The 27,676-nt window shown below is 38.2% G+C and overlaps 1 protein-coding gene across 3 annotated transcripts in view; it reads right to left on the bottom strand.

Annotated features, from left to right (window-relative positions):
* The window catches only part of MID1 (midline 1), a 358,868-nt gene that overhangs the window by 44,483 nt on the left and 286,709 nt on the right, over positions 1-27,676 (bottom strand). For all 3 annotated transcript variants that reach the window (XM_074814839.1, XM_074814840.1, XM_074814841.1), the window contains one exon: positions 3,157-3,252. In XM_074814839.1, the coding sequence (XP_074670940.1) occupies positions 3,157-3,252 (96 nt within the window). The remainder of the gene's footprint in view (positions 1-3,156; positions 3,253-27,676) is intronic.

Raw genomic sequence — 27,676 nt, 5'->3', positions numbered from 1 at the left:
TCTTTCTTTTTTTAACTGGTTTTAAACTCCAAAAAATCTAAATCAACATTAAAATAACATTATTAAACTTATTTAAAATTAGGTAAGGAAAATCAAAGTATGTACCAGCAGTTTTTAAAGTGTACTACCTATGTTGTTACATGTTTACAAATTGTATACAATATATTTTACATCATTATCTGTAATATATTGTATCAAAAAATGAAAAAGAAAACATTTCCTATGAAATTAACTACCTGCTCATTTTCAACCTCTGAGTGAGTTCATATGGCAACACTGATACATTGGAAACTTCAGCTTTTCTTTTCCTAACATTTTGTAATTTTACATTTGTAACATTAATATTACAAACAATATACTGTTTGCTTCATTCAGGTTCCTGGTTTGGGATGACATGAAGAGCATAAAGAAAGAGAGTATACTAACTTTTAAAAAATCTGTCTAAGTCTCAGCTTCTCTAACATTGGAGATATTCACATCATATCTGAAGTTTTCACAGAGCTCTGAGAACCAGAGATAGCTTTAAAGTTTACTTCCACATCCCCACTTGTCCCATTTCCAGCGTGGCCTAGGTCCAGGGTTCTGACTGAAGCTCATTTCTTAATATTTAGCTAATTTAAATGCTAATTAGACTAATTTGATGAATAAAACGTGGTAGGAATTAATTAACAACTTTGCTGCTATTGCTTTATGTCTGCAGAGAAATTTTCTAAAACAGGACTCCAGGGACAGTAGAGCATCTGTTACCAGTGGAACAAGTTGGATTTTTTGTAATACTAAACCTCAGAGTTGGTAATGTATTGCAGAATTGCAGAAGGGATAGAGAAGTGATTTCAAATTTTCCAGATCTAGCCCATCTTGGACACAGGCCACCAATGAAGAAGAGTCCTGAGCCCATCTGCTTCATGGATTTTGCTCTGAGTTTTATATACAGAGGAAGAAAATGTGCCTTGTCTCTGTCTCTCATTACCTACTAGAGTTGTTCCAGATGATATTACAGTTGTTCTGCCTGACGTTATTGCTGCCTATACAAAGTATTCAAAACGCTCAACTCATGTCTGACACTGTGGACAGACTTTCATGGTTTTGTTGAGCGCCATGAAGTCAGTGAGGGTCCACAGGGGTGGAGCAGGTAGAAAAATGGATAAGATGATCTTTGGAAGAACAGTCTTGGGGTTTATTTGGTTCTGTGGTTTTTTGTTTTTTTTTTTTTAATGTTTTGGTTTGTTGTTTGGTTTGGTTTCATTTCCTTTGGGTTTTTTGGGTGGATATTTTTTTTCTTTTTTTTTCTGCAGCATGTGCCATTACCGCAGTCAACAAGGTACTTCAACAGATGCCAGATTTTCAAGATGTGACTTTGAATGTATTTACAAGCAAAAGTTGCTCTTGGGATTAATTAGATCACTGAATTTTAGTCTGAGAAACACAGAAAAGTAGAAGCCCTATGGAGAACTTCCATGGGACTTTATAAGGAAGAAAAAGAGGCTTCTCTAAAAACCAAGTGCCTTTCTGCAGAGCTGGCAGGTGGCTGTGTTACAGCAGTTTATGTCACAGCTAACTTTCTCTTAAATTAGATCCATGTTTCAGAAGCTCTGGGTTAAGGCTACCTTCCTCTCTCAAAGTCCCCAGGGCTATTCCTCAGGTAACACTGGTGAAGAAAGCTGGCTTGCTTTCACATATATAGACAACCATAATCAAAGTGGAATACCTTTTCTACACAACACTATTATTATTTAATGCTGCTTGCCTGCTAGGAACTTACAGTGTGCCCTTCTCTGAATAAATGAGGCTGCTGCAATGCAGTCAGAAGTGGAATGGTCCTATGCAGAAGCCTGTCAACAGACAGCACTGTAATGCAAACAAAAATCCACCCATTTTTCACAGGGAAAATAAGTTTTCCCTGCTAATCTGACTAGTAATTAGCTGTTTAACTAAAAATACCTTTTCTCTGTGACTGAGGTCTAAAGTTCCACTCTACATCAGCAGTATTTATGTTGTGCTACCTCCTCTGATTCCTATCCCATTAACTTTCCCATGCCATCTTAAATTGAGTTTAAAAATTTATGAAAACTGATAGCACTGCCAATGATGAACTTGGCGTATCTCAATGAATCCAGTATATCTGTCAACCAGCGCATGCACCTCACAATGTTGAGCCTTTCTGAGTCTTCCTGTGTTTCTCAGCCACAATTTACCTGGAGGAGGCATAAAAATGTATTGTATCTGGTGTGTCACCTGGGACTCACACCTGAGACTGACAATGAGGAAAGCCCTGGTGATAAAGTTTTGATGCCATTAGGGATGTTTGTTTAATATTTACTGGCAGAAAGCATAAACTCATATTGTCTTTTACAAGTTTTTTATGATATGGAAGCTTCTTCTTCATAGTGGTTTTGGCTTTGTTGACCTGACTGTATTATAAGCAACTGAAAAGGTCTTATAGCATGGCAAAAACTAAAAAGAAAAGTTTTGCTAAAAAGGAATCTATTTTGGACTCTGATCTGTTCCTGTGTCAGTTCCCATGGCTGAATTAGTCTGTGATTATTTTAATTTGCATGTAGAGCAGCAGCCCTCATGAGGCCAACTAAAAATCCCCCAGATTTTTGGGAAATATGGATTCAGATGCCTCCCTGCTAAAGATTTTCTGTGATACTCGAAGTGGAATATGTAACTGAGGCAAATGCCTGTAAGCATCTTTCTTCTTCTGAAGATAAATATATTTCATGTATGACTTTTGAGTCATGTATGTATTTAGATACTTAATTCTGATGAAAAGAAAAATCAGTGGCCAATAGAAACCTAAATATCATTGTGGATCTGGATGTTACTATTTCTTTGCCTTAGTTTTCCATCTCTACCTCATAAAGGACCCAAAAAGGTAAAAATGTTACAGATAGTGAGTGATGTGCTCAAGTAAAGCAGTGGTGGGGGCCATACAAACATATCATAATTAAACAGGGATAGGAAGGAATGTAAAGGAGGTCATCTGTATTGAGAACATTTATTAGTGAAAAAGCTCCTAATCAGTTCATCACTATTCTAATTTAGTTGTGCGCTGCTTGGGGTTTTTTTTGTTTTGTTTAAACTTTCCTTCCTGAATGCTAGAAGTGAATGTAATTAAGTTTACAAGTATTTCAAATGGAGGTCAGTACTCACTTCTACATGTTGACAGGTCTGAATGAGTTTCGCCAAAAGAGTTTCCAGTTCAGTATTCCTCTTAATAAGGTTGGTGAGGTTACTCTCCAAGTTTTGCTGTCAAAAAGAAACAAAAGAACACATTAGCATTTTGAAGAATTTAATGTTTAGGTGAACAGTTGAAAAGTTGATATATTTTCAGGATCTGAATTTTGTAATTACATAGGTATGAACATGAGACTTTCATTTTGATATGCTCCATTAGATGTTTTGTCTATGCAACAAGTATGGCAAGACAAGAGAGCAGAGAAGTTCAAGAGCAAGTTCTAGAAAATAGAGTTTCTAAGGACCTACTAAAAACTAGATTAAGCAATTAGTTTTTGTCAGGGAGAAAAAAAAAAAAGCATAAAGAGAAGAGCAGAGAAGAGTAGGGAAGCTAAAAATGTTTCACCAAAAAAAGTGGTTTATTTTGGCTGAGAACACTTTTTGACTCCTTATTTCCTGCTCTCAGTCTAACATCTGAATTTAAAATCCTGCTGCTAACTGAGGTCTCTGAGCATGTGCCCCTTTGGGACTGTAGTTGTAAGGACCCAGTAGACAGGTCAGCAGTTTCTTCCTGGGATTTGCAGGGCTGGGGGATGATTGATCCAACTGATTTAATTCCCTAGTTAAGTAGAGTTACATTTTAAAATAAATAATTCTAAAGAGAAACATATTTTCTATGCATAAGAATGAAATATCTACTCACAGACTGTGCCTTCACTAACTGTTCTTAAGAGAGAACTTGTGGCTTGTATCTGTGTTTATCAACTGATTATGGCTGCAATAAATATCTGCAACTGTGGGAGATCAGAGTGCTTTCCAGCTTCCAGATATGAGGCCACATCCTGGCCACTGTGCAATTGCATGTGAGATTGAGATCTAGCAACAAATGTTTCAGCCTCCCTTCTCCCCTCGGTATCCACAGGAAGGAAATCCAAGCACATGAGGAGGAGGAGGAGGAGGTCTGTGATGGCAGTGACCCGCTCTCTGGTCTGGCTGCCTTGGAACTAGGACCCTGCTGTGCACCATGGAACTTCCAGCTACCAGCTCCTCCCTTTTTACTACACATCCTGAGCTAGCTGCTGTTTTACATGAAACCATCTTCTGGAAGCATATGGGCATGAAAAAGCCCTTTTTTTGCATAAAATGCAAAGTTTCCATAGAGATAAAAAAAAGCCCTGTAAATACAACTTAAGTACATAAAAAAGAAGAAGAAGAAAAAAGCAGCAAGCCATCAAAAAGAGTCCTGACTGTAAACACTCATTTGTTTCAGTAACTTCAGGGGTACATATTCCATTTCAAAAAACCTGGGGACTGCTGGCATGACAAGCTGTTTCTCATAGTTATTCACCCGTGGAAGTGTGTGAGACGAGTCCCTTGCTTAGCATTCCCTACAAGCTGACAGTCTCTGCCTTTTAATTGTACTTTGTCCTCTGAGCAGTCCCCAGTATCTAGAAAGTACTGAACAAGAATACCAGAACTGGGCCCTGTGCTTCTCTCCCCACAAGGGCTGTAGTGTCTCTGCAGAGCTTTCATTAATTTCATCACTCCTCATCTTTCATCAACGGGCTTTTTTTCTTCACGCTACTACTTTTCCCCCTTGATGTATCTATTCCATCACTTAAGTCCCTTCAGCTACTATTAACTCACCTGACTTCTCTCACCCTTCCCCACCTCCCTACCTCCATGCATACATTCAGTGTGTGAGTGTGTGTTTGTTTGTTTTCTGGCACTGTTACTCCCTGTCTACCTCACGCTTAAAGACTTTGTTCCTTGCCCTCCCTTTCTGCAGCTGTGCAGTCTCCTTAATCCTTCTTGCATACGGCTACAAACAAATGAAGCTGGCAGTATGTCATTGCTGAACCATACATACCTTGGCATTTACCAGAGCTGATGCTGTAAACACTGGAGGAGCAGTCAGTCCATTAAAGATAGCACAGGATTTTGATGGCTTTATGTATATAACCATTCCAAGAAGTGTGATGGGTGTTTGAAGAACATAATTTTGGCATTTTCTTCCTAGCACAACCATGCATATCATGTATCACAAGCTCTGGCTGTAAAAATACCTTCTACACTGCATTTATTTTATAGCCCATTAAAACAAAGAGTAACAAGAACGGGCATTCTTTACTGAACAGTTTGAGCTGTATCTTATATTTCCATAAGCTGCACTGTGAATGATCACTTAATTGCAAAGGCATGTTTGCTGTTCTGTTAGATGTCCCTTTGTAGACCTCAGACTCACATGCAAAATCAAAATACCATATAGAGTTACAGTATCAGACAACCTTTGTCTTTAAAAACCAGTTTGTTAAGGGGATCCAAATGTGCAAATACTCTTGAAATATTTATATAACTTCTTACTGCTCACATATTCATTTTGTATATGTTCTAAGATTTTATACTAAAAGATTTAAAATGAAAAATGTATATTCTTGATTGTGATTGCCTAATTTAAAGTGTATTATTAGACATAATAAACGCTAACAGTCGGGACCTATGCATATTATGAAGAAAAAATGTTCTCAAAGCTATTATGGAAGACTGTAGTGATTTTAAATAACCTGAAAGTGTCTTCAACTAAGGCCATTAATAGATAAAGAGTAAGTATTTTTCTCTGAAACAGATTTTTTTTTTACCCATAGATTATATATAAATTATTATATCCAGGATATTTTCAAATCCTAGGTAAAGAACAAAATTTTAGAATAAGTTTCCCATCCAGTGAATATAAACATAAAGCCATATATATTATTATGGTTTCATACAGGTCTCTTGATGTCCTCTGCATTTCCCAACCATGAAAAGGGAGGATAACTACTAAAGAAGTGAGTTGCTTTACAAAAAAATTGAGTTAATGTATTCCAGTGCTCTAGCTCCTTGAACTGTGTCATTTTCAAACTGTAAAGCCCGAGCTTTGTTTCCATACAGTTTGGTATGGAAGAGATTGGGGTTAAGTCAAGAATGATCAGAATTTTGTTAAACTTTTGTTGAAGAACATCAGTTTATATTAATGCTTTACAATACAAGATAGCAAGAACCTGGCAGCTGCTTTCTGAAATGTCAATCTTTTCAGCTTCACTAGGCAAGAACTGAATGGCAGCTCTTAAAACTGGCCCGATCTGAAAGAGATAAAGGTCATAAAACTCGATCAATTCTTGCAGAATGTTTACTTGGATTTTCTCTTGGCAGTATCTTCCTCTAGTACTTTCCCCTATTTTATTCCTATACGGACCATGGTACCACTTTGGCCACCACATATAGTAGGTACCAGAAACTAAGTTCAAGTTTCTTTACTCTGTATAGGGTGACCCAGAAAGGGCCTGAAAGACATTTAAATTTCAGAAGCAGAAGTTTGCTCACAGACTTTCCAAAGTGTCATAAACTCATCTCATATCCACACCTGAAACTTCCCAAGCTGTGTAAAACTACAATGACAGATTTGGAGCTATGGCCATCTTGAAAAATTGATCCAGTTTGGTAGACCAGAATTCCTGGGATAGTGAATTGTAGCCAGGTTTTAAGTCTGCAGAAAGTGTGCTCTCACATTAGGATGACTACATGTGAAAATTCTCTTAGCTTAACCAAATTACAACTGTCTTTTTAGAAACGTTCTAGGTAAATCATAATTTCTTAAACATTTGCACCTGCCTTTCCTTATCTTTCATGCATGTCACCAATTTTCATTGTTATCTGTCTATTAAAGTCTGAGCTTAGAAATGCAGGGGCTGTTTTTTAAAAGAAAGACAATAGTTGCTGTGCATTTGCTTCATGAACAGATTTCATGCATGTTAACTCAGTGGATGCAAACTGCTCTCAAAAAGCAAAGGCCAGGCTGAATGCTTCCCGGCTTATCAATGCAGACCAAGCCCAAGAGCTGGACATTCCATGTGTGCTTTGCAACTGTTTTTTCAAAATACAGTATAAAGTGAAAAGAATGCTCACTGTCCATTTAGCATGGTCTGACAAGTATACAATATAAATATTCCTATAATCTTGGGATAAATCCAAGTAGATGAAATCACAGATGTAATTGAAAAGGACAGTTGAGGATGATGTTTCATTTTGACTTTACATGTCTATAAAATGATATGATCCAGGGACTGGAGTCTGAAGTTCAAAAAATTAATGCTAAAAATTAGAGGAAGGCAACTCAGGACTTGATGCCTTTTTTAAGCTGCTGGCTAGCTCACACTGAAGTCATGATCTTGTTGCAGTAATGACTGCGTGAGGCTTGTGCCCTGATTGAAGTGGGAGGTCATACTAGATGATCATAATAGTCTCTTCTGGCCTTTAAATCTATCAGTCTATGAAAACCAAATGTGAACCCATGGCCTTTACCAAATTAACACGCTCACGCAAAGCATTGCTTGTCTAAAATAGGAAGGTAGCACAAATAGATAGTCCTAAGCTACTATATGGGTTGGAAATGCTGTCAAAATAAATTAATGTAAGCTTCTAAGAAGAAAAATGCTGAGTTGTGTGCTCCTGCCTTATATCACAGCAGAGAAAACATCCCCGAGATCATCTTCTCAGAAGTATTTTTCTGCTCCTTAAAAATTGTCTATTCAAAGGGCCACAAAATAAAACATATAGCTATCAGTTTCAATGAGATTTTAAATTCCATTTGAAGTAAAGCTACCATCTTTTTCTCATAAAAAATATTTTTTTTCCTGCCATTGGTAAATATATGTATGCATTTGTATTTTCCACTCACTGCTTACTGGAAGGCTTTGAGAACCAGTCCACTGAAAGTGCAGCACATGCCAAGACTCACACACTGTGGGACAGTACTTTGTACCAATAGCCTTGGTCACCATTTACATCAAATCTGTCATGATCAAAGCCTTTGGGCAGCAAACATTGACAGCAGTTTGCATTTCCTTTGCTCCTGGTGTAGAACTGACCAGAGTAAGGCATATTTTGAGGCTACCTCCTGGTTTAAAGAAGAAAACAACTTTGGAGAGCCTTCTGGGCTTATCAGAGCCCTGCATAGTGGAAATTAGGTTTAGTAACTAATCAGGTTTCATGAAAACCACAGGCACCCTCCCATCACCTCTTTACAAATGGTCAAACTGAAACAGAGCTTATGTATTTTCAGATTTGGTTGGTTGAAGCGTGTAACCAAAAGCCACACAGTTACACTGTAGTAAAACACAGATGAGGAATAAAACACTGCGAAGCAGAAGTGTGATCATATCCTAATTTAAGCTAGCGGGGCAACCAGAGCGGTGTTCACATGGCAGATCAGTCTTTAGTACATGCAGGCTGGCTAGAGATCTTAAATATACTCTCCATCGCTAACAAAGTCCATGCAACCACATCTTCACTGCAACTGTTTTTCCTCCTAACTTGAAGAAGTTACATTTGCATGTGCTCCACCACTTCGTCGTGGTGACATACCCTATGAACTAGGCCTGTTGCCTCCAGGACTTGAGTCTAACCTATTAAAAAAGTTGCCAATCAGTTCCAGAAGAACTGCCAGAATATCAAGCATGGTTTTGAGCCAGGTTTTGGGTGTATGTGAGTTTAATGTTTCCTTTGGTGTTCTTTATTTAAATGGACATGCCAGGTGCACATGGAAAAACTTAAGCTAATTTTTATTCTATGTACTTATCCTGAAACAGATGACTACTCTTCCGTAGGATACACATGCTCAACCCTGTATTTCTCCAGCCAGGGAATGGTAACATTTGCAGTTAATAGGAATGATTGACCTCAAGTCTCAAATGTGCAGAGCTTGACAACTGCACTCCACATTTCTATGTGAAAAGAAATAAGAGCTACAATGTTGATACGCTCCTGGGGACAAAGATTTTTATCTCAAGTGATTACAGTATATCACAAGAAAAGACCCATGAGATACCGCACTGTTAATTAATTGTCCAGGACTATTTTTATTAAAAGTGCAATAAAAATAGCTGCATTTGAGGCCACTATGACTTAAATGATGTTAACCAAGTTGAATCTATTTTCATATTTCATAGGAATGTTGCTTATTTTTTTATTAACCCCTACTTAAAATGGGACATTGTGGAAATTAACAGAAATCCAAGCATTTCAGATTCTTGACCACATAAAATCATTATTAACTGAGAGGACAACATTCTAAGGAAAACCTACAATTGCACTCACACTTCTTTGCAAAGCCACGCGTGCAGATATAGCATGGGTGCTTGCCACTTGCAGCCACAGCTCTGGCCTTTGATTTAACTGCATTATTCTGCCTTGTGAGCTGCTTCGCGGCAATGCTCCTTAATTTTCCTTCACTGCTTCTTCTCCCTTCCTCAGAGCATAAAAGAAATTTTGTAACTGGGGCCTCTGAGGAAAAAGGGAAGGATGAGAATTATATATACAGTACACTATAGCAAAAGTTTTCCTTCGATGTGCAGTATTAGGTTTGGGAAAGAAACAATATATATATATACTTAAATCTATTCTGCCTGTAATAGGGACCATAATTACCAAGAACACAGAACAATGCAACTGACACTGCTTAGTAATTTTCAATATTATAAGGTGAAATGGACATACAAAAAATGAAAAGAAAATAACATTTTCTCTTAAAAAGAGAAAGTAATTTGCTTTCTGAGGGCATTCAAACATGTTATAAGAACTTTGTCCCAGTTTAGACAGTGACAAAACTGACTATACAGTACAAGCAATTTTTTTTTGAGATTCCCATTTCAATTAAACTATTAGAAGACATCCAAACGTTGGCTTGGCTGGGATCTGGAGGGTTGATTCAGCCCTATTTCTAATGAATCATTAATCAAAGAAGGACCAGAATAATAATCAGGAATCAAGAATCAAGAAAGACTAGATTAAGCATTTGACTAAATTAAAAACTAAAACCAGTCTTGAACTGATATGTAAGTTAATAGATGTTTGCAAAGCTGTAGATATATTTGAGGCCCCAATATATGTGATTGGCTTTTTTTGTTTCAATGCAGTAGTCAAACTGGAAGCTGAAGTGTTAAAAGAGCACAACAAATACCAGACACCCTGCATTTAAAGCATGTCATTGAAGACTTATTGTGGAGAGCTAGAGGGTTCATAAACTCATTCTTTTCCCCACTGGCTAATCCCAGTGCAATGAAGGGGGTTAAGGAGAACTTGAACTGTTGCACAGCTGTCCTGCAGCATCCTGGCTGCATCCACTTCCAACCTCCCAGGACATGAAACATATTTAAAACTAGGAGTTCAGCAAGAGATCCTGCTCATGAGATGACTGATCTAATCTTGCGCAAGCAAGATCTGGGAAGTATTCATTCCAAAAACCGAAGTTCTGAGTTTTGCACATAACTAATGACAGACATTTATATGAAGAGAAAGCAAAAAGCTCATCTAAAGAACCAAAATTTATGCAGTGTTATTAAAGTCCTGGCTTCTACAGATGTCTGCCTAAACATTTCTGAAAGTTTGTATTTTATTTAAGAGGTTGTATTATGGAAAAAAATCTGGTTTTAATCAGTCTGTACATATTACTGCATTTTGTGGTTGAAAAATTCCATCTTATCTAACCAGGTATATAAAAAAAGCAATTCAGTATTATGCAGAACCGGCAGGTTAGAAAGGACGGCTAGATAGGGAAGGAGTAGAGTGATTTGGTCTATGTTAGGTAGCAGACCGGTGGAGCTGTCACAAACCTAATTCAGCTCTTTCTGCTGGCTTGTAGCAAAGCTGACATCTGAGGCAGCTACACCCATCTGCATTTATGTTTCTCAGTATGGCAAACAGCGCTTTGAAGGACCTCTATAGATCGGCCTCCTGAGGATATTAATCATCCATCTGGAGAATGAAGCTGGAAGTCCATCTCCTGGCACAGTTGAAAGGACTGGGATACCCAGAGCACACACTGGCTTTGTCTGCTACTGGTGCAGCATCCAGCAGTTGGGCTAAACAAACTACCAGCAGTTCTAATTTAAGAAATGGGAATGACTTTCTGTGCAGTTCCTCTATAGGGACAAAACAGGTGCATCTGTGAACACAATATATTCCCAGCTGTTGCTCTGGTGACATATTAGGATCCATATAGGCACCATCAGTAAGCCTAAGTGAAGCCTGTGTACAGCACCTCTTTTGGAAAATGCCAATCCCACTGTCCAACTGCACAATGCATGAGACAACTGTCAACCAACCAGTCAACCAGAAAGACCCAACTCTGACTTAGGGTGAATCATACTAAAGAAAACACCAGTTACAACTACGTTTTAAGGTACTTTTTTTTGTGTTTATAAACTCTCCAGGTTTCTGCCAAGAAGTACACCATGAGCTAATTCTTTCACTCTGGAGCGCTCTGGTTTTGCACCACTGAAGTCACTGGTGGCTCTGCCCTTTCCTTCCAGTGAATAGGCTCCAGCTGCAAGAGGTTACTCGCAATAAAATGTTGGCATCCGTCCATTTTAATGCTCATTCTGGCACATACTCATTGCCTTGCTGCCCACAGTCGGAGCTTGGTCTAGACAGAAGCGTAAATCTCTCTGTTTTCTTCTCTTCATCTGCTCTATTTCCTATTCAGTATACTAAACCCCTCTACTATATTGAGTAAATGCCCCGAAAGAAGTTTGGCATAGTGAACTTGAGTTACTCAGAGTTTTAAAGGACTTAAGTACTTTTTTGAAAAGAAGGCTTAAACATTCATACTTGTCAATCTTGCCTGATTATATAATTTAGCAGTATTTTTCTGTACAAAGCTTTTGACCAAGCACCAGTTATTGAATTTAGGAGTTCAGTAAATAAGCATCCTTGATTCAGATTTCAGCTACAGAGTTGTTATTATGTTTAAATCTTTGACTTTACAAGTTGCTATGGATAAAACCACAGAATAACGTTAAATAATCTCAGTACAATTACATACTTAGGGACTTATTAAAAAACTGTGATGATGATAAGCTAAGTTTAAACTAAACAGTGAGTTTAAATTGCAAGGTACAGATCATAATTTGGCATCAGATTTTGTTTCATATTTCTGTCATACTCAGGTGAAGTTTCTGCTCTGACCCACCTAGCCCTTACTGAAAATACTTCATCAGAGAGCAACTCCAGATTTCAAATTCACCAACCAACAAAAAAACCCAACAAAAAACCACCCTTAAACCAAAGAAGACAATAACTAAACCAGACCACAAGCAACAAAAAACCAGGAGCTTTTGATTGGGAAACCAACTTCAGGTCTAATTTAAATATCGATCCACTGGAAAAATAGCCAGAACAAAAATAGCACTTCCTTTTTGCCTTGTATTTGTAACTGATAAATGAAAGAAAAGCATACCATTGAGACAGTGAGCAGGCAGAAGTATCATCCTCTGTCATTTAATGTACAACACTGAAAACTATTCCTCCCCTTACCTCAGCAGGGGACCCAACTCCATTCCCAGTCATCCTGATCTCCCTCACCACTCTTACCTCCAAAAGACGTATGTATGCCCAGATGCTGTTATGATGGGCCCCTCACCTCCTGCTAGATGTTATGAACGTGAGCTGAACCCGGTTGCTTGGCTCTTGTTTTGCCGGCAGTGTACAGTGCCAAGAGTTTCTGGGTGGAAAGTCTCAAAGTAACTTGGATGCTCAACAAAATGCTCAGTGGGTGAGGGGTGTGTGCTACAGCCAGGGGAGCACCCAAAGAAATAATTCCTTTCCTTCCCCTGCTAAGTCAGTATTTTTCAGTCCCTACTGGAGTGCACTTTCATTCAGATTAAAATGCAATAATCAATTCAATGTTAATCCAACTATCATTTGAGGGGCCAATAATTCAAGGACAGATTACTATTTAACAGCCCTTGACAATGTATATGGAATGGTTAAAAAAAACAATGAGCCAAAAGCAAATGTCCCATGTGGAGGCCACAGCAGACTTATGTATTTGATTTATTTCGGCATTGTAGATAATCACAGATGTGTTTCATTTCACTAAAATGAAATAATCAATTAGTATGAACTAATGAATTGTTCATACTAATATGAACAATTGCATGAGGATACTTCAAAGTAGTGAATTTTAGCTTAAGAAAGCATGTTTGCAAGTACTTTTGTAGTTTATTTTTACTATGTTCCTATGACAGTAAATCACTTGTAGACTGCCAAACCACAAAAGTAACTGAAGCCAGTTCTACTTCATCAATACTTGAGGTCCTATCATTATATTCCAAATGTTATTTTCCAATTTTTGCTTCAGCTTACACACAGCTTGAAAGTATATCTGGAGTAAAACTTCTGTCAGTAAGAATCAGTGGATTGTGACAACAGGTTCTTAGTAGCACCACAGAACTCTGGTCTCTCAAGACACTTAGCATTAAAAAACAAAAATTCTGCTGTAGTTTGGCAAGGCAATAGATCATATCCTGTAAAATCAAAGGACGTTTTTAGACAAAAAGTGTAAATAGAAGCCCAAATACACCTGTTAGATTTTAAACTTGCACTGCACAAGCACAGGCTTATCTATTGCTGTTTCGATTTTAACACATTATTTTGTACTGCAGCTTCTGAGTTGGAACTTTCTCTGTCGATATTTCAGATTCTCAGTTGAAAGGCAAAACATTAAAGAAAGATCTATGTGTTCTCTTCATAAGAGATATGGGAAAATTCATAAGAGATCCTCATGTTCTAATAGGAAGAGATTTGAACATTTTATTAATAAAATAAGGACAAGACACTTTGTATTTGTCCTTAACATTAAATGTAAAAATTTACATTAGTAAATTTAGTAAATCTGGCATCAGAAAAGAGAGCATTTAATGCACAGAAAACCAAAGTAATTTTTAAGTACATATGTATAGTAGAATTTAATAAATGCCCAGTTAAGAAAAAAATACTTATGAATAACAGAGAATAAAACATCTGAATCCACAGTCCCTTTTCTGTAACAACAGCAACTGATAGGTATAAACCAACCCTTCTTTAAAATTTTAGAAATGCAAGAAAAATCAAAGTACTTTTAAAGTGCCATCTTCCTGTTACCTCTTCTTCCTCCAGAATGCCAAACACCCTCTAGTGGAACTGGTGTTTGAGTAATGAAGCCTTCTAACTTACCTTTGAATGAATTAGAAAGAATCTTAGACCCTTTCATCTTATCCAGCCCAGTACATCTAATTTAGGGATGCAGAACTGAGCTAATCTTACATGGCCTGCTGATCATCTTCACATCAGGTGGGCTAACAGTAGGGAAATGTAGAATCAGCCTGCCATATAACTTTCCCCACCTTTCTCTAGCCATTTATCATGACAGGCATCAAGTAATGAAAAATAAATGTGCTTACATTTTGGTGAAAAGACTAGCAATTTAGAGAGATGTGCAAATCCAATTATTCCTGGCGGAAGAGAGAGGGAGATCTTAACATTTCATCTGACACATTTAGATAACATGGACAATTTCTATAGACTTCCTCCGGACAAATTATTCATTTGATTTATCTCAGCCTTTGAAGTTTTCCCTACTATCAAGACTGGCAAACTTTTTCCACTGAAAATATGAGCCAATGCTGATTATATAAGTATGATTTTCATGGCACTTTAGGAAGATATAAAATATGTAAAGTCCATGGAATTCTTTATTTGGGGCCTTCAATTAACTAGTTTTGATTTTGATCTCAGACAAAGTTTTCTTTGGAGAAAAAACATGGACTTGACTCACCCGGTACATTACTGCAGGTCTGTATTTTCTCCATCCATAGTTTCTGAGTCAGGCCTACAGACTTTGTGAGAACCACCTTCTTTTCAGCCATATAAACATACACAAACGAGCATGCATTTACATAGGTACTCATACATGCCCTGTAATGTGGAAAAAGTATGTTATACAACGTGCAAATGGTGTAGGGGGAGAACACAGTCTCTCCTTTGGTGTTTCTGTGCATGATCAACAACAGCATTTTGAAGTCACACAATACTGATTGAGGGCTGAGCTTGATTTCATACACTCAACAGTTTTTAAAACTCCATGAAAATAAAGCTCTTTGATTTCCTTTTTCTTTTCCTTGACTGAAGGAGTTAGGTCTGATTGAAGGAGTTAGATGTCTTCTCCCCGGAGAAGAGAAGGCTCAGGGGGAACTCACCACAGCATTCCTGTACTTAAAGAGTACCTACAAAGAGGACTCTCTTCACAAGAAGTCACATGGAGAAGACAGAGGGCAATGGGTATAAGTTGCACCAGGAGACGTTTCACCTCGATGTAAGAAAGATATTTTTTGCAATGGGAACAATCATTTACTGTAACAGCCTCCCCAGGGACATGGTAGTATCCTTATCACTGGGCGTCTTGAAGATGCAATTAGACAGGTAGTCTAGATAACTTCATCTAGGCTCCCTTTCACATGAAAAGTTGGACCAGATCATCTTTCGAGGTCCCTTCCAAACTGGGGTGCTCTATGATTGATGATTTATTAAGTACTTTTATTAGTTAAAGAGTTTTATCTATAATTGAATAATTCTTTTAAGTGTGGCTCTGTGTGTGTGTGCATGTGCATGTGTGTGCATGCATATGGGTGTGTTTTAGCAAATACCCCAGTGAGATCAACCTACAGGTTAGCTTGGCCTCCTATTCTAGCTCACTGGGCTCCGTACCTGTATTTTGAGCTGATTTGCCCAGTTTGAGCTGATTTCAATTATGCAGCTCCTTCTTGATTTTGAAGACTATAGGGTCACTAACAGTCACAAGTGAGTTATGTATGGGAGAGGAAAACTGACATCTCTAATTCCTACTAGCCTGGCCCACTCTTGTCCATCTCTCCAGGAGTTTGGAAAGCAAAGCCTGGCAACACTTGTCAATCCTCAGGGTGTCAGGCTCTCCCAGACTGAGGGGCTTTAATTCCTACTTTCTGCAAGCAAGCCTGTTTGTCCCATGCATAAACATGCAAGTCTGTGCGATGACCAAGAAAATAATTGTGCAAATAGCTGAGGGGGTGCCAGGAGGACTATGCTATATATTGCCTGCATAATTGATGTCGAGAGCATCTTTATTTTCTCAATTGCTCTGCTGTTTATAGAAGTGTATACATTTTGCAGTTACACTATAACAGGAAAAACAAGTTGGCGTTGGTAAGCCTTTCACTTTGTTGTAGCTGTTCATGCAGGATACAGGAATTACATCTGGGAAATTGCATATTCTAGATAATATTATTGAATATTGAAATTACAGCTCCATTAACTTTCATTTTTTCATTTGTTTCTGCCAGAGTGGTTCCTATTTCACATACTTACAGTATAAAACTGGGTTTTGCCTGGGATTTGTTAATTAATAAGGATCGTATTCTACTTTATAATTCAATATCTCAGGGGTTTTTTGTTTTTCTAATACTGTATTTGTTACCAAAGCTAACAGCAACTCAATCTTGTAATGTCTTTGTTTCCATAGTAACCACCTTGTTTCAACTGAAAGAAACAAATGAAACACTGAATACATTAGGCCTTTAAATGCCTTAAATTACTTATTTAAGTAGTTAAATAAAAATTGATAAAACCAGTTTTCTTAATAGAGATAAAACAGTAAGAGTGCATACTTTGTACTTTCCCTCTGTGAATTTTAATTACTTTTACAAGACAGAAACATTATGATCCTTATTTTACAGATAATTCAATTTCCCTAAAATCAAATGCCTTTAATCCAAAACCCACTGAAGTCTACACTAGTTTTTATAGTGAGTCAGTAGGCTTTGAATGAGATTCATCAGAAGCCAGTAAAGTTACGAATAAGGTCCCTCCCACCGCAGATACCATGTGCTGGTAACACATGCTTGCACAGACAAGTAATCTGGACACTCAAGATATTGATTGATTATTACTTTTTTGTCAGAGTAGTATCAGTATATTTGATATCAAACTATTGCTCAAACAACATATACATGATTATCGATGACAACAAAAGCAATGACTCAAAGATGCCTAGGTTTGACATAAATAACAGAGGTACATTGCCCTTGCCACAGTCCATTGACACATGATCAAATTGAAATCTTACTGCATAAACATTCCCAATTCAGACTTCTAAAACCAGCATCTCAGAAACATTTTATGAAATATTACTGTCTTGCTGCTGAATGTCAGTTTGAAACTGCATGTCTGAAAAAAGGAGATTTCATTAGTTCAGGATGGGTTTGTCCAGACCTTTAAGGCAGTACTAAACATGCACCACGGTATGTCTCCAGTGTATGTCATTAGCTACTGGGTGTTTTTCAAACTAAATAGAAGTCTGGCTTGTTTCATTTTGCAGAGTTCTTTACAGGTACCTTCAGAACTGTCTTAGGTACAAATGAAATTTGTACATCAAAAACGCTGTTGAGGCTCAGGGACAACCAACTAGCACTAAAATTAAATGTGAATGAAAGAGAAGGAAATCACCATCAAAGTAATACATCTAATAGCACAACTTGGTGATTTTCTTTAAGGAAACACTGTACTTGGTAAAACAGCTGTTTGCCTGGACGATTGCAGAAAAGACCCTGGCGGACAACAAGCTGACCATGTGCCCTCACAGCAAAAGTGGCTGTTGTCACCTTGAAGGTGTTCAAATGCTGGAAGAAGTTGCCCAAAGAGTCTGTGGGGTTCCATCCTCGAAGATATTCAAAATAGTCCCTAAGCAACCTGCCCTCATTGTGGAGGGGGCTGGACTAGATAACCTCTAGAGGTCTCTTCCAAACTAAATTGTTCTCTAATTCTGTAATTAAGATGCTTATCTTCATAAATAATAAATTTTATTAAAATTGTGAAAATCTGAAGATCTTTTAAGATAGGTAGTTGAGCTTTAAATATTTTTTTATATAAAGAATTTAATGAAGTTTCTGTCACAAAGAAAGTGACTGTAATTTATTAAGGGATGTTTTCAGTTTTCAGGGCAATTGTGAGAGATGATAAATAAAACAGAACGGGAACTCCAAGGCATCTTCAGCCTTCATTATTTCATGCACTCTACTAAAAAGAAAAACCTGATCTATTTTTCTCCATTCAGCATTGGTTAGGCACTCTAAGCAAGGGTGGAAATGTTGCCACCCTTTTTTCAAGCTTGGTCTGTCAGCATGTGACACCAGATGGTTGTGGTTTAGTGCTCCTGAGCTGCACTGATGGGCATGAAAGTTTCAAAGAGTTTTAATTTTAAAACCCATCAACGGAGAGAACAGATTCAAGCCTGCTTTTAACTGCTTTTAACATTTGCTTGCTCAATATGAAAGCTGTAGGGCAAAAGGAAGAAAAAGCCTTAAAATGTGCATGGATTGCTTTACATAGAAGTACAAATTAAATTAAGAGAATTTAGTACTATACAGCGTTAGAAAAGTGTAAAGAAAAGAGCACCACCTAAATGATTTACAAAGCTTTTTATAAAACTTGTGCCTACTTATCAGTTTTCTCTGAATAGCCCGGCTGCCCTGTTTTTCTGTGTCCCATTAAATTGTGGGGTTTTTCCACAGTCAAAAATGCCACTTAACTAAAGTGAAATCCTTCATTCTTTTGAGGGTATACACTATGGGTCTCCTAATTAGGACATCCTGAGGAAAGTCAATTTAAAAAAAGACTGGAGAAAGAGGAAAGAAATGCTATATAATACTTTGTACTGAAATAATGTGTCAATTAAATAAAAATGCAAGCCAAAAATTGCATGCACTTAATTTTTCCCTGGAGATCTTGCAAAAGGCTGAAAGCATTTTCAGTTTAGCCCCACAGATTTAAAAATTTGACTGCTATTCTGCATCAGAGCTGTAATTAGTCATTTTGATACTAACAATGGAGTTTATAATTTCACACCAGGCTGATCATCACTTAAAACCATTTATTTCAGCTCAGTACATCCCCTGTTAATTGGAATGTTTTGCTAGTGGTGTGTTCCCATTAAGATACAGTCATGTCATTACGGCCATTAGGCTCAATCTCTTCTCTTGAATACAACCCAGGAAACAGTCCCCCCAAATACATGCATATTGATAGCTAGATTTAGATACACTAACGGCTACCGTCTTGTTCAACTGTGAGTTTTAGGTGAAATAAAGGAATTAGTATGCAAAATGTTGCAGTCTCTCTTGCACATAAGGTCAGATTCTGCAATTACTGTGGCCATGTCTGGCCTTAGTAAGCTGAGAATTTATAACGTTTGCCTGCAGCAAGTTTTAAAAAGTAGCAGTTTTGCTATACACAAAGGGCTGAGTTCAGCTGTTAGTTGAATGTAAGAATCAGATGACTTCCAGAGATGTAGCTCAGTTCATAATTTATCCTCAACTATTTAGAACATATTTCAGACTTTTTAAAGCTATTACTCATATCACCAGGGATTGTAGTTTCACCCATGATTATGCACATTTGACATTTCCCATTATTAGATCCTGACTTCACATACGGCAATGTCAAACTTTAGTTATTCCATATTAAATTTTCCAGTTACAGTGTTTCCTTGGTGTGATTTTATTTAATTTTTATTTTTATGAAAATGCCAGATGAAACCACCAGCTAATTTCACAAAACAGGGTAGGGGAAATATGCGGCCATCAATGATAAAAAGTCTTGCTCTGCTGTTTCAGTGATTTGAAAGCTGGCCTTAAATTTGGCAGGAGAGGTTTCTGTGTCAGTTACCTGCCTTTTTGCCTTTTGCTGCCAGTCTTCCTGAATTCAGGCAAGATCTGAAAAAACTGTACATCACAGTTTTGCAACTAAAAGCTCTGAAGATTGTCAACACTAGCTGAGCTCCAGGCTCCCAACTGACCAGACAGTATGCGTACCATTACGGTACAGCTCAGGGCTACTAAAACCAAATTACAATATCCTTGTAATGACTTCTCCCACCCAATGACCCAAGGCAGGGTCATATTCCAGATCTAAAACCAGAGCGTTTGTCTCTCATGTGGCCTCAGTTCCCCTCCCATGAGGATCCACTAGTTAATGCAGAGAAGTTCAACTGAAAATTGAAATGAAGCAAGTGCCATGGTTTGATTAGAGACAGAGAAAGGAGCTCCAGAAAGACATGGGATCTGGTAGATTAGCAATGGATAAAAAACTGCTCCTGGTGAGGCTAGATTGGAAGGAGGTGCTGGGAAGAAATGGGGATGGACAGCAGAGAGAGCAAAGAGTGACTTTGGAAAAGGATGCTGAGACTGGGAGTCAGGTGAGCTGGAAGCCCCTCTGGAAGTACAGCCAGACAAGACAGCCTGGAAGTGAGAGGGAAGTAAAATAGCAGGATAGATACTGGAAATGATAACCCCAGGAATGAAAAGGGGGCAGGGATGGTTGAAAGATAAGGTGTGGGGAGGAAGAAGCAGAGCAGAAGGAAGAGGGAAGGGTCAGCATGAGTTAGATGAGAATCTGTGTATGGAAATTACTGAGATCAGGAAACAGAAGGGACTGGGAAAATAAATCCTTGCAGGGCAGATCCACTGGGGCAGGAGATCAGGGAGGGCAAAGCCCTGAGCAGAACAGTGGCCTGTGGGAGGGGGCGCTTACCGAAAATAGATGACCATCCATGGAGATCCAAGCAGTCTGGGAACCAAAGGAAAAGGCTGAGAATAAATACAGATGTAGAGCCAGGGAAATGGTACTCTTGGGGCATGGGTGCTGAGCATATACAACTGGAAAAGAATCTGAGCAGGCAAGGAGACCGAGACTAGGTGTCAGGAAAGGGGAAGACTGATTCTGTGTAAAGAAGAAGGGAATTAGAAATTAGTCTCCCTCAGAGGAAGAGGCTTCTAGCTGAGTAATTTTGCAAGCCTTTGTGTGGGTTTATATTGACAGAGAAGAAAGTCAGCTCCAGACAGCATTCTTATAATTCTCAAATGATCCCTATGATATCAGCTATACCTTCCCATTTAGCAAAACATTTCCATCTGCCAGCAGAAATGCAATCATATATTACAACAAAATCACATAAATGAGACCAACAGAGGCAGTGTTCTGCTTTTAATTGTTTCTCACAATTCCTTTATGCAACCTTGGGAATTCTGCTTATCTGCAGAAAGTGAGAAGTAAAGAACATAAACAGTCCAATAGTTGTCTCTGGAAATGATGCTCTTTTGTAGACACTGAAAAAGGGAAATATCAAAGGATCCTTTACTCTTCTAAATTACCAACCTGTGATTTCTGTTTCTGTGAATTTTGCCATTGATTTGATTTAGGTAGGATTTAATCCCATCTTTCTTTGAAAAGGAAACTGAAATAAAGCACTTGTTCTTCTAATCCAGCTTTTAACTAATAAAAGACTGCAATGTTAATGCAACTGTTTGGTTTCCATTTTTATTGAGGATACTTCAGTGTAGGGATCAGCTCTTTACTGTCTGCAAGTTAGCAGGGTGTTAGTGGACAATATTATTTCCTTCTACCTGCTACAAAGTATAACGTATAATACAATGCAACTTGTCATCAGCTTTAGTTAGGTTGCGTGTTTAGTGTTCTTATTAAAAAGTTCTCCAAAAAAAAGTTCTCCAAAGTTCCAAAAAAAGGACTCTCTGGAGTTTGTAATTATTTTGTTTTCTTTTTCGACATTGCCAATCAAAGAAGAAATTGAAGTGGTTTCATTTCCCATATTACAATTGTTTCACAAAATGTGTTTTCTCACAAAGTGTATGACAGTTCTGGCCTACAGCAATTTGTTGTTTTGGAAAGTGTCTAGAATTTTAAGCATCTGCTTTTAAGGAACAGATCCTTGCTTGATAAAAATTGTGATGCTGACAAAGTTATTTATGTCAGCTGAGAATGTGGTCCTGCTAACTGTGCTGCTATTTACTCTGGAAAACAGATAAGGCACCTTATTACATTTATCATGACAAATATCCCACAGATATCCTATTTTTGAAGCTGTGCTACTTAATCTGACATACAAGCTTAAGGTTCTACATCAGTCTTTTAAAAGCTTACATTAAAAACATGAAGAGCACTGATATTTTAGGCTAATATAAGACAGTCAAGGATACCTTTATAGTACAATTATGACAGCTCTGAAGTGTAGGATTTAGCAACGTGGTGGCATAACTTTATCATAAGAATAGGAAAACATCAGAAAACTACAGGAGACCTCTCTCTGTCCTGACACCAAGCCATATGCTGCATTGCAGGGACTTGTCCCCAAATTAGCCCTACTGAGCCACCCTGCCCTCACATCCCTGTATGTCATGTGGTCCTACAACCACCGGCATTCAAAACTTGTGTCCAGCCACCTGGCAATACTTTGTCTCATACCAGAAAAGAAGTGAAAGTCTTGCCTATCAAAGTGCTTCAAATGCATGCTAAAATGTTAATTAGGAATGTGTGAGGTTCACTAGGTTTCAATTCCGTCTTTATTACCAGATACACTCCAGTCAAGGATGCCACAACAGCTCAGCTGTCCCTGCCACCCTTCCATACCAGAGTTGACACCTTCAGGGTGGACAGCACTGAACTGCACAGATTTCCAGTCTGTCTGTACATTCAGATCTGGGACCCTGGTTTGGATTGCAACCAAATAAAGAAGCAGCTGGTGTTATAGCAGGCTCAATGTATTGACTTATGTTTTTCAAAGGCATCTCGGCTGCAATTGCAAATATGTCCTTTGTGAGATATTCATAAATGCCTAGACACGCAGGCATCTAGAATACAGATCTGAAAAAAAAGTTGTTCCTATCTGACGCTTATTAATTTCAAAGGGACTTAGGCTCCTAAAAACAATGCCTACTCTGAACTTTTGAAAATATCAGGTAAAAACTCAGTCTCTTCAGTCATCTGTGCTTCTATAGACAGTTTCTTTTCCTATATCTTATACTGAAGCCAAATCTGGTGAATATATTGCACAATGGAAAAAAAAATTCCTAGGTGCTAATACTGAGATAACCAAACCTGTTTGTGTTCCTTACGTCCAGAGACAAGTTAAGACCACTTAGGAAAGTCACAGACTGACTCTGCTAGCTGGTTTAAAGGTATTTTAGTATTCATCCAACCCTTGCCATATGCCAAAGGCAAAATGCTCTTCCCCGATGCTTTTATTCAGTACTAGGCATTTCTCTTACATGACTAGATATTGCTATTTGTTCAAGGAATAAGTCACTGTCTGGAAGAAAAACTGCTTTTGAAAATAAAATTCATATGTCTGACTTGACCCATACAAAGATATCCCAGCAAATCCCAAATCCCTAGTGAAAAAAATACTCAGGCAAAACAAGATTTATCATTTCTGTAAGAGATTCTAGAAATAGCATATAGTTCTAGTACACAACAGCATGCTTTTAAATATATCAGGTTTGCTATGTTACTTTCTTATTTATCTAAGGAAAAAGCATTCCCAACTGATAACATCTGGCAAAGAAAAAATAAATTCATTATGAGAGCCACATTATTTGAGTACAGGCTGGTAGGTAGCAAGCTACAGAAAGTTTTCACATACATTTTGTCTTGACTTTATTCCCAGGAGTGATGTTTATTCTCTGGCCATTGCCACATCACATCACTGAATATTTCAGTTCCTTAATCTATAAAGGAAAAAAAGTAATACTGGCCTAACTGTATTTAATGAGGCAATACAAACTGGCCTTGAGGCAGCACCTGGAGGCCTTCCACAGCTACCCTCCATGCACTACCACTTGCTGGTTTTTGTGAGGTGGGAGCAGCTGCTACAACAAGTCAATTCTCAGTGAGCACCAGTCAACTGTTTGGAACTGCTTAGACACAGGTGCTACAAGAACACTGAACGTGTAGAGTCCTGTAGTCTTCAGCATGATATTGTCACTTACTGGCTGTGATGACAAGGGCAGATAAGAAGCACAGGCCTGTCCTCCCCACTGCCCTACCCCTGCAGGCACCACTCTATGTGGCTGCACTGTAAGACAGGTCTGGGTTAAAAATAAACCTCTAAAAGAAAGAAGAGGTATGGGAATATACTTTAAACCAGTATAAGAGATCCAGCTTGCAATGCAGTTCCACAGACAGATGTAGCAGAAAAACAGAGGGGGTTATGAGCTGTGACAGGAGGCAGAGCAAGTGCTGAAGGGTCAGAAATTGCCAGGCAGTCTTCACACCAAAGCCAGCATCTGGTGGATACACTAAAAAGTAATCCTGACTCACTAAATCCTTTTAAGCACTGTTAAACATAATTATAAAGAACATTACCTTTCACTGATGCTGTGATATGAAAAGGAGGGAGAAATTTACTGAAGATAAATGTAAAGTCAGCATCTGATAGTACATGTGATGGTAAAAGAGAAAGGGGAGGAATAGAGTAACTGTATAACTGGTACCAGTTCTCAGAAAAGCATAAGCTGAGGTGCATGATCATGTTTCCTTGTCAAACATTATTCAGTTTGCAAAACAGCCAGTCAACTCCAGCTGCAAATTAATATAACTTAATCATTAAACCTGATATTTTAATGATGTTCTACTTACTTATTTTGAACTGACATGATGATCTCCGCTATGAATGTCTTACTTCCCTTCTAACATCTATTTTAAATTTACGTATGTGGCCAAAAGACTTGCTCTACTTTAAAGCACAATAAACAATGCCCTCATTTACTTCCATTATCTGACACCATTTATTTCACTTGACCAGTGAAAATGTGCTCATTACTGGATGTGTATATGTTTGTGTTCAGAAAACTGAATTATGAACTCACGTTTCCTTACCTGGCCTATCATGGTACTACCGAGTGATACTGTCACAGCTCCTGAATTCTCAGAAAGTGCTGGACTCCAGGGTGGGGTTAGCTCCTTGGTGAGAAAGAAATTAATTGACACTGACAGAGTTTATAGCATTCTCACATCTTTTATTTATGGCAGATGCAATTTTAAAGAGAGGAATTAGATAGCAAAGTCAGTGTGTGATATGTGACTTGGAGAGTGGTTCTGAAACTCCAGAAAAGAATCCCTCATACAAAACCCCACACTGTTTTTCCAAGTAGAGGAAGAAATCTGTTTAAGCTCCCTTCCCCAGATCGTCTGACAAAAACTCTTAGTTTTATTTGCCTTACTTTTTTTGGTTATTAAAATAACTCGAGAATACGCTATTGTTGAAAGAGGCATTCCCGCTCTCACCCCTTCATTAGAACTACAGCATGTATGAGCATATAGTCAAGTGCATCAAAATATTAATGTTGCTGAAAACAAATCCTTCCCAAAGGTGCTCGACTGTAACAGCCAGCACCAGTGAGGCAGTGGGCAACAAGTTATCTGGAAGTAAGTGGTGAAGCAGAACCATCCCTCCTATTGATGAGGTCTCAGATTAGCTGAAACTGCTCACAAAAATTCTGTAAGTGTTGTTTTCCTCAGAAGTTTCTACAGCCTACACTATTTTCTTTAGGCTTATGGCTGTTGAAAGTCTTACAGACCCTCTCAAAATTAAGCTTTTACTTAGAGGTGTTACTGATTTGTTTTTCCAGATGCCTCAGATTTGAAGGACACATTTACAAGGCATGGACTTAAAACACTAGAAAAATTAGGCTTCCACGAAGCATTACATTTTGGCCAGCCTAACTCCTGAGTAACTTTTCAAATCTTGCATAAGCTCAACATAGTTGCTTTACATCCCCCATTGTAGCATCTGTATGCTCTGCCACACAAAGAAGCTCTACAAGCAAAGGGTCAGTCAGACTTCAGCTAATCAGAAATGCTTTATTTGCATGCTTATCTTTCTAGATGAACAAGTATCCTCAGAGCATGTATCTCTAGAAGCACAGGGGTCATTCATAAGTACAGAAAAATACAACAGCCACTCCCCGCAAACATTTGATCCAACTCACTGTATAGAGTTGTGCTGGGGAAGGAGGGAAGAGCAGGGAGTGAAAAAGTAGCTTTTTAGCATTCTAGAGGGAGAAAATATACTGAGGATACAAATGGTTTTGTTTCCAATGGGGTTTCATTTAAATTCATCCTTCTGTCCAACTTTGATCTGACTGCCTGTGATACCTCCATGCAGCTACCTGCCACATCTACAATAGCTTACAAACTGAATGGCTAACTTCAAAGACAGAGAGACAGAAGTCTTGGATATGTCGAAGTCCTACAAAGTTCATTAAAATGGACTGCTGCATAGCGAGTGAGGACTCAGTTAATGATGCTGCTGAGGGGAAAGACCATGGTGTGAACTGAACTGACCCACAAGGCCTGCTGGAATGTGCCCCTACCCTGGACGCACTCCCTGTGCTGCACTGCTGCTTGCCTAAGGAAGGGAAGAGGTACTGAGGACATCCATGGGTTTTCAAGAAGTATTGCAAGGAAGGAAAACAATCCATAGAGCATGGTAGGAAACTGGGCTTATTTGGAGGCACAGGCCGCTCTACTTGTAGCTTTGTTAATCCTATTACCCATACAGCCTACTTTGTAATGCACTTGCCGCCTTTCCAGAGTCTCCAAACTGGACTGGGGCTGGGTTATGCACACACAGAAAGGAGCTAACCTTTAGCCACAGGAGAAGAAAAAGCAAAGAATAAATTCTTGCCTAAATTCTTGAGCATGCACCACTCTCAAAACAGAAAGTATAGTATCAACCTCAGCTGGAAAGTGCTACAATAATACCAGCTGTATCACCAGGGTACCACTATACATCATTTTGTAGTATATTAAAATACATATATGTACACTATACATTATTACACAGTATACTATATTGCAATATATCACCTCAGTATCACTAGCTGTAACAGGACAAGTAAAACCATAGTCGACAGCCTGGAAAGGATTAAAGTATTACAGTGAATACAGCTTTGCATTTTTAGCACATTTGTTGTAATATCAGTTTCACATTCATGTTTGCAATACTTGTGTGCTTGTCAAATTTGGCAAAAGTGTCTACATCAATGAAAAAGATCTAAATGATCAAAACAATACAGTTAGATCTGTAGACTGGCACCTTTCCTCTTAGCACTTTCTTTTTTTTAAAGTTTCCCAAGAACTGGTCTACCCTAACAAGCTGTTCTTAATTAATTCCAAAGAATCACACCAAGCACCCAGCTAATCCACCATATCTGGGTAGGCAGACCTTGCCATTTGCAATGATTGTGCCCCATTTCTATATCCGCTGAGTGGGAAGGGAGCCTTTTTCTATCCTCTTGGAATGGTTCAGATGACTTAGGCTGGAATTCTTCAAGCTGCACAACTATGTGCTCACCCTTGAGCTCCTTTGTAAATACGCAGACAGTTACCCAGCACTAGGAATCTGTCTGAACTATGCCACTTCTACAACATGCAAACACTGATGTGAGCCTTCAAATTATAAAAAAGACAGAAAATAAATCAATATTCAGAGAATCAGTTAATATACTAATTATCAACAGACAGGAAAGGGCAAAATGCTGAATTCTGAGCTTGCTAGAAACCCTTTCCTTCTTTAGCGCATAAGACATTTATCTGTAGATAAAATATCACTAGTGAATAATTGTGAAGTTAAAAGAAATTTGCAGTAATTAAAGGCAGAGCTGAGCACTGAAACATTCCCTCCAGGGACACTTACTCAAATACTGCCTTGTTTAAATGTTAGAGTATTTAGACTAAAACGTCAATAATGATAATTATCCATAGCCCACAGATGGCTATTTGATTACTGATGAGTGATAGTTGGTCAAAATTAAAC

Source organism: Strix aluco, chromosome 2 (assembly GCF_031877795.1).
Source record: "Strix aluco isolate bStrAlu1 chromosome 2, bStrAlu1.hap1, whole genome shotgun sequence".
NCBI lineage: Eukaryota > Metazoa > Chordata > Aves > Strigiformes > Strigidae > Strix > Strix aluco.
The sequence above is the reverse complement of the archived record's forward strand: the minus strand, read 5'-3'. Positions and strand labels throughout refer to the sequence as shown.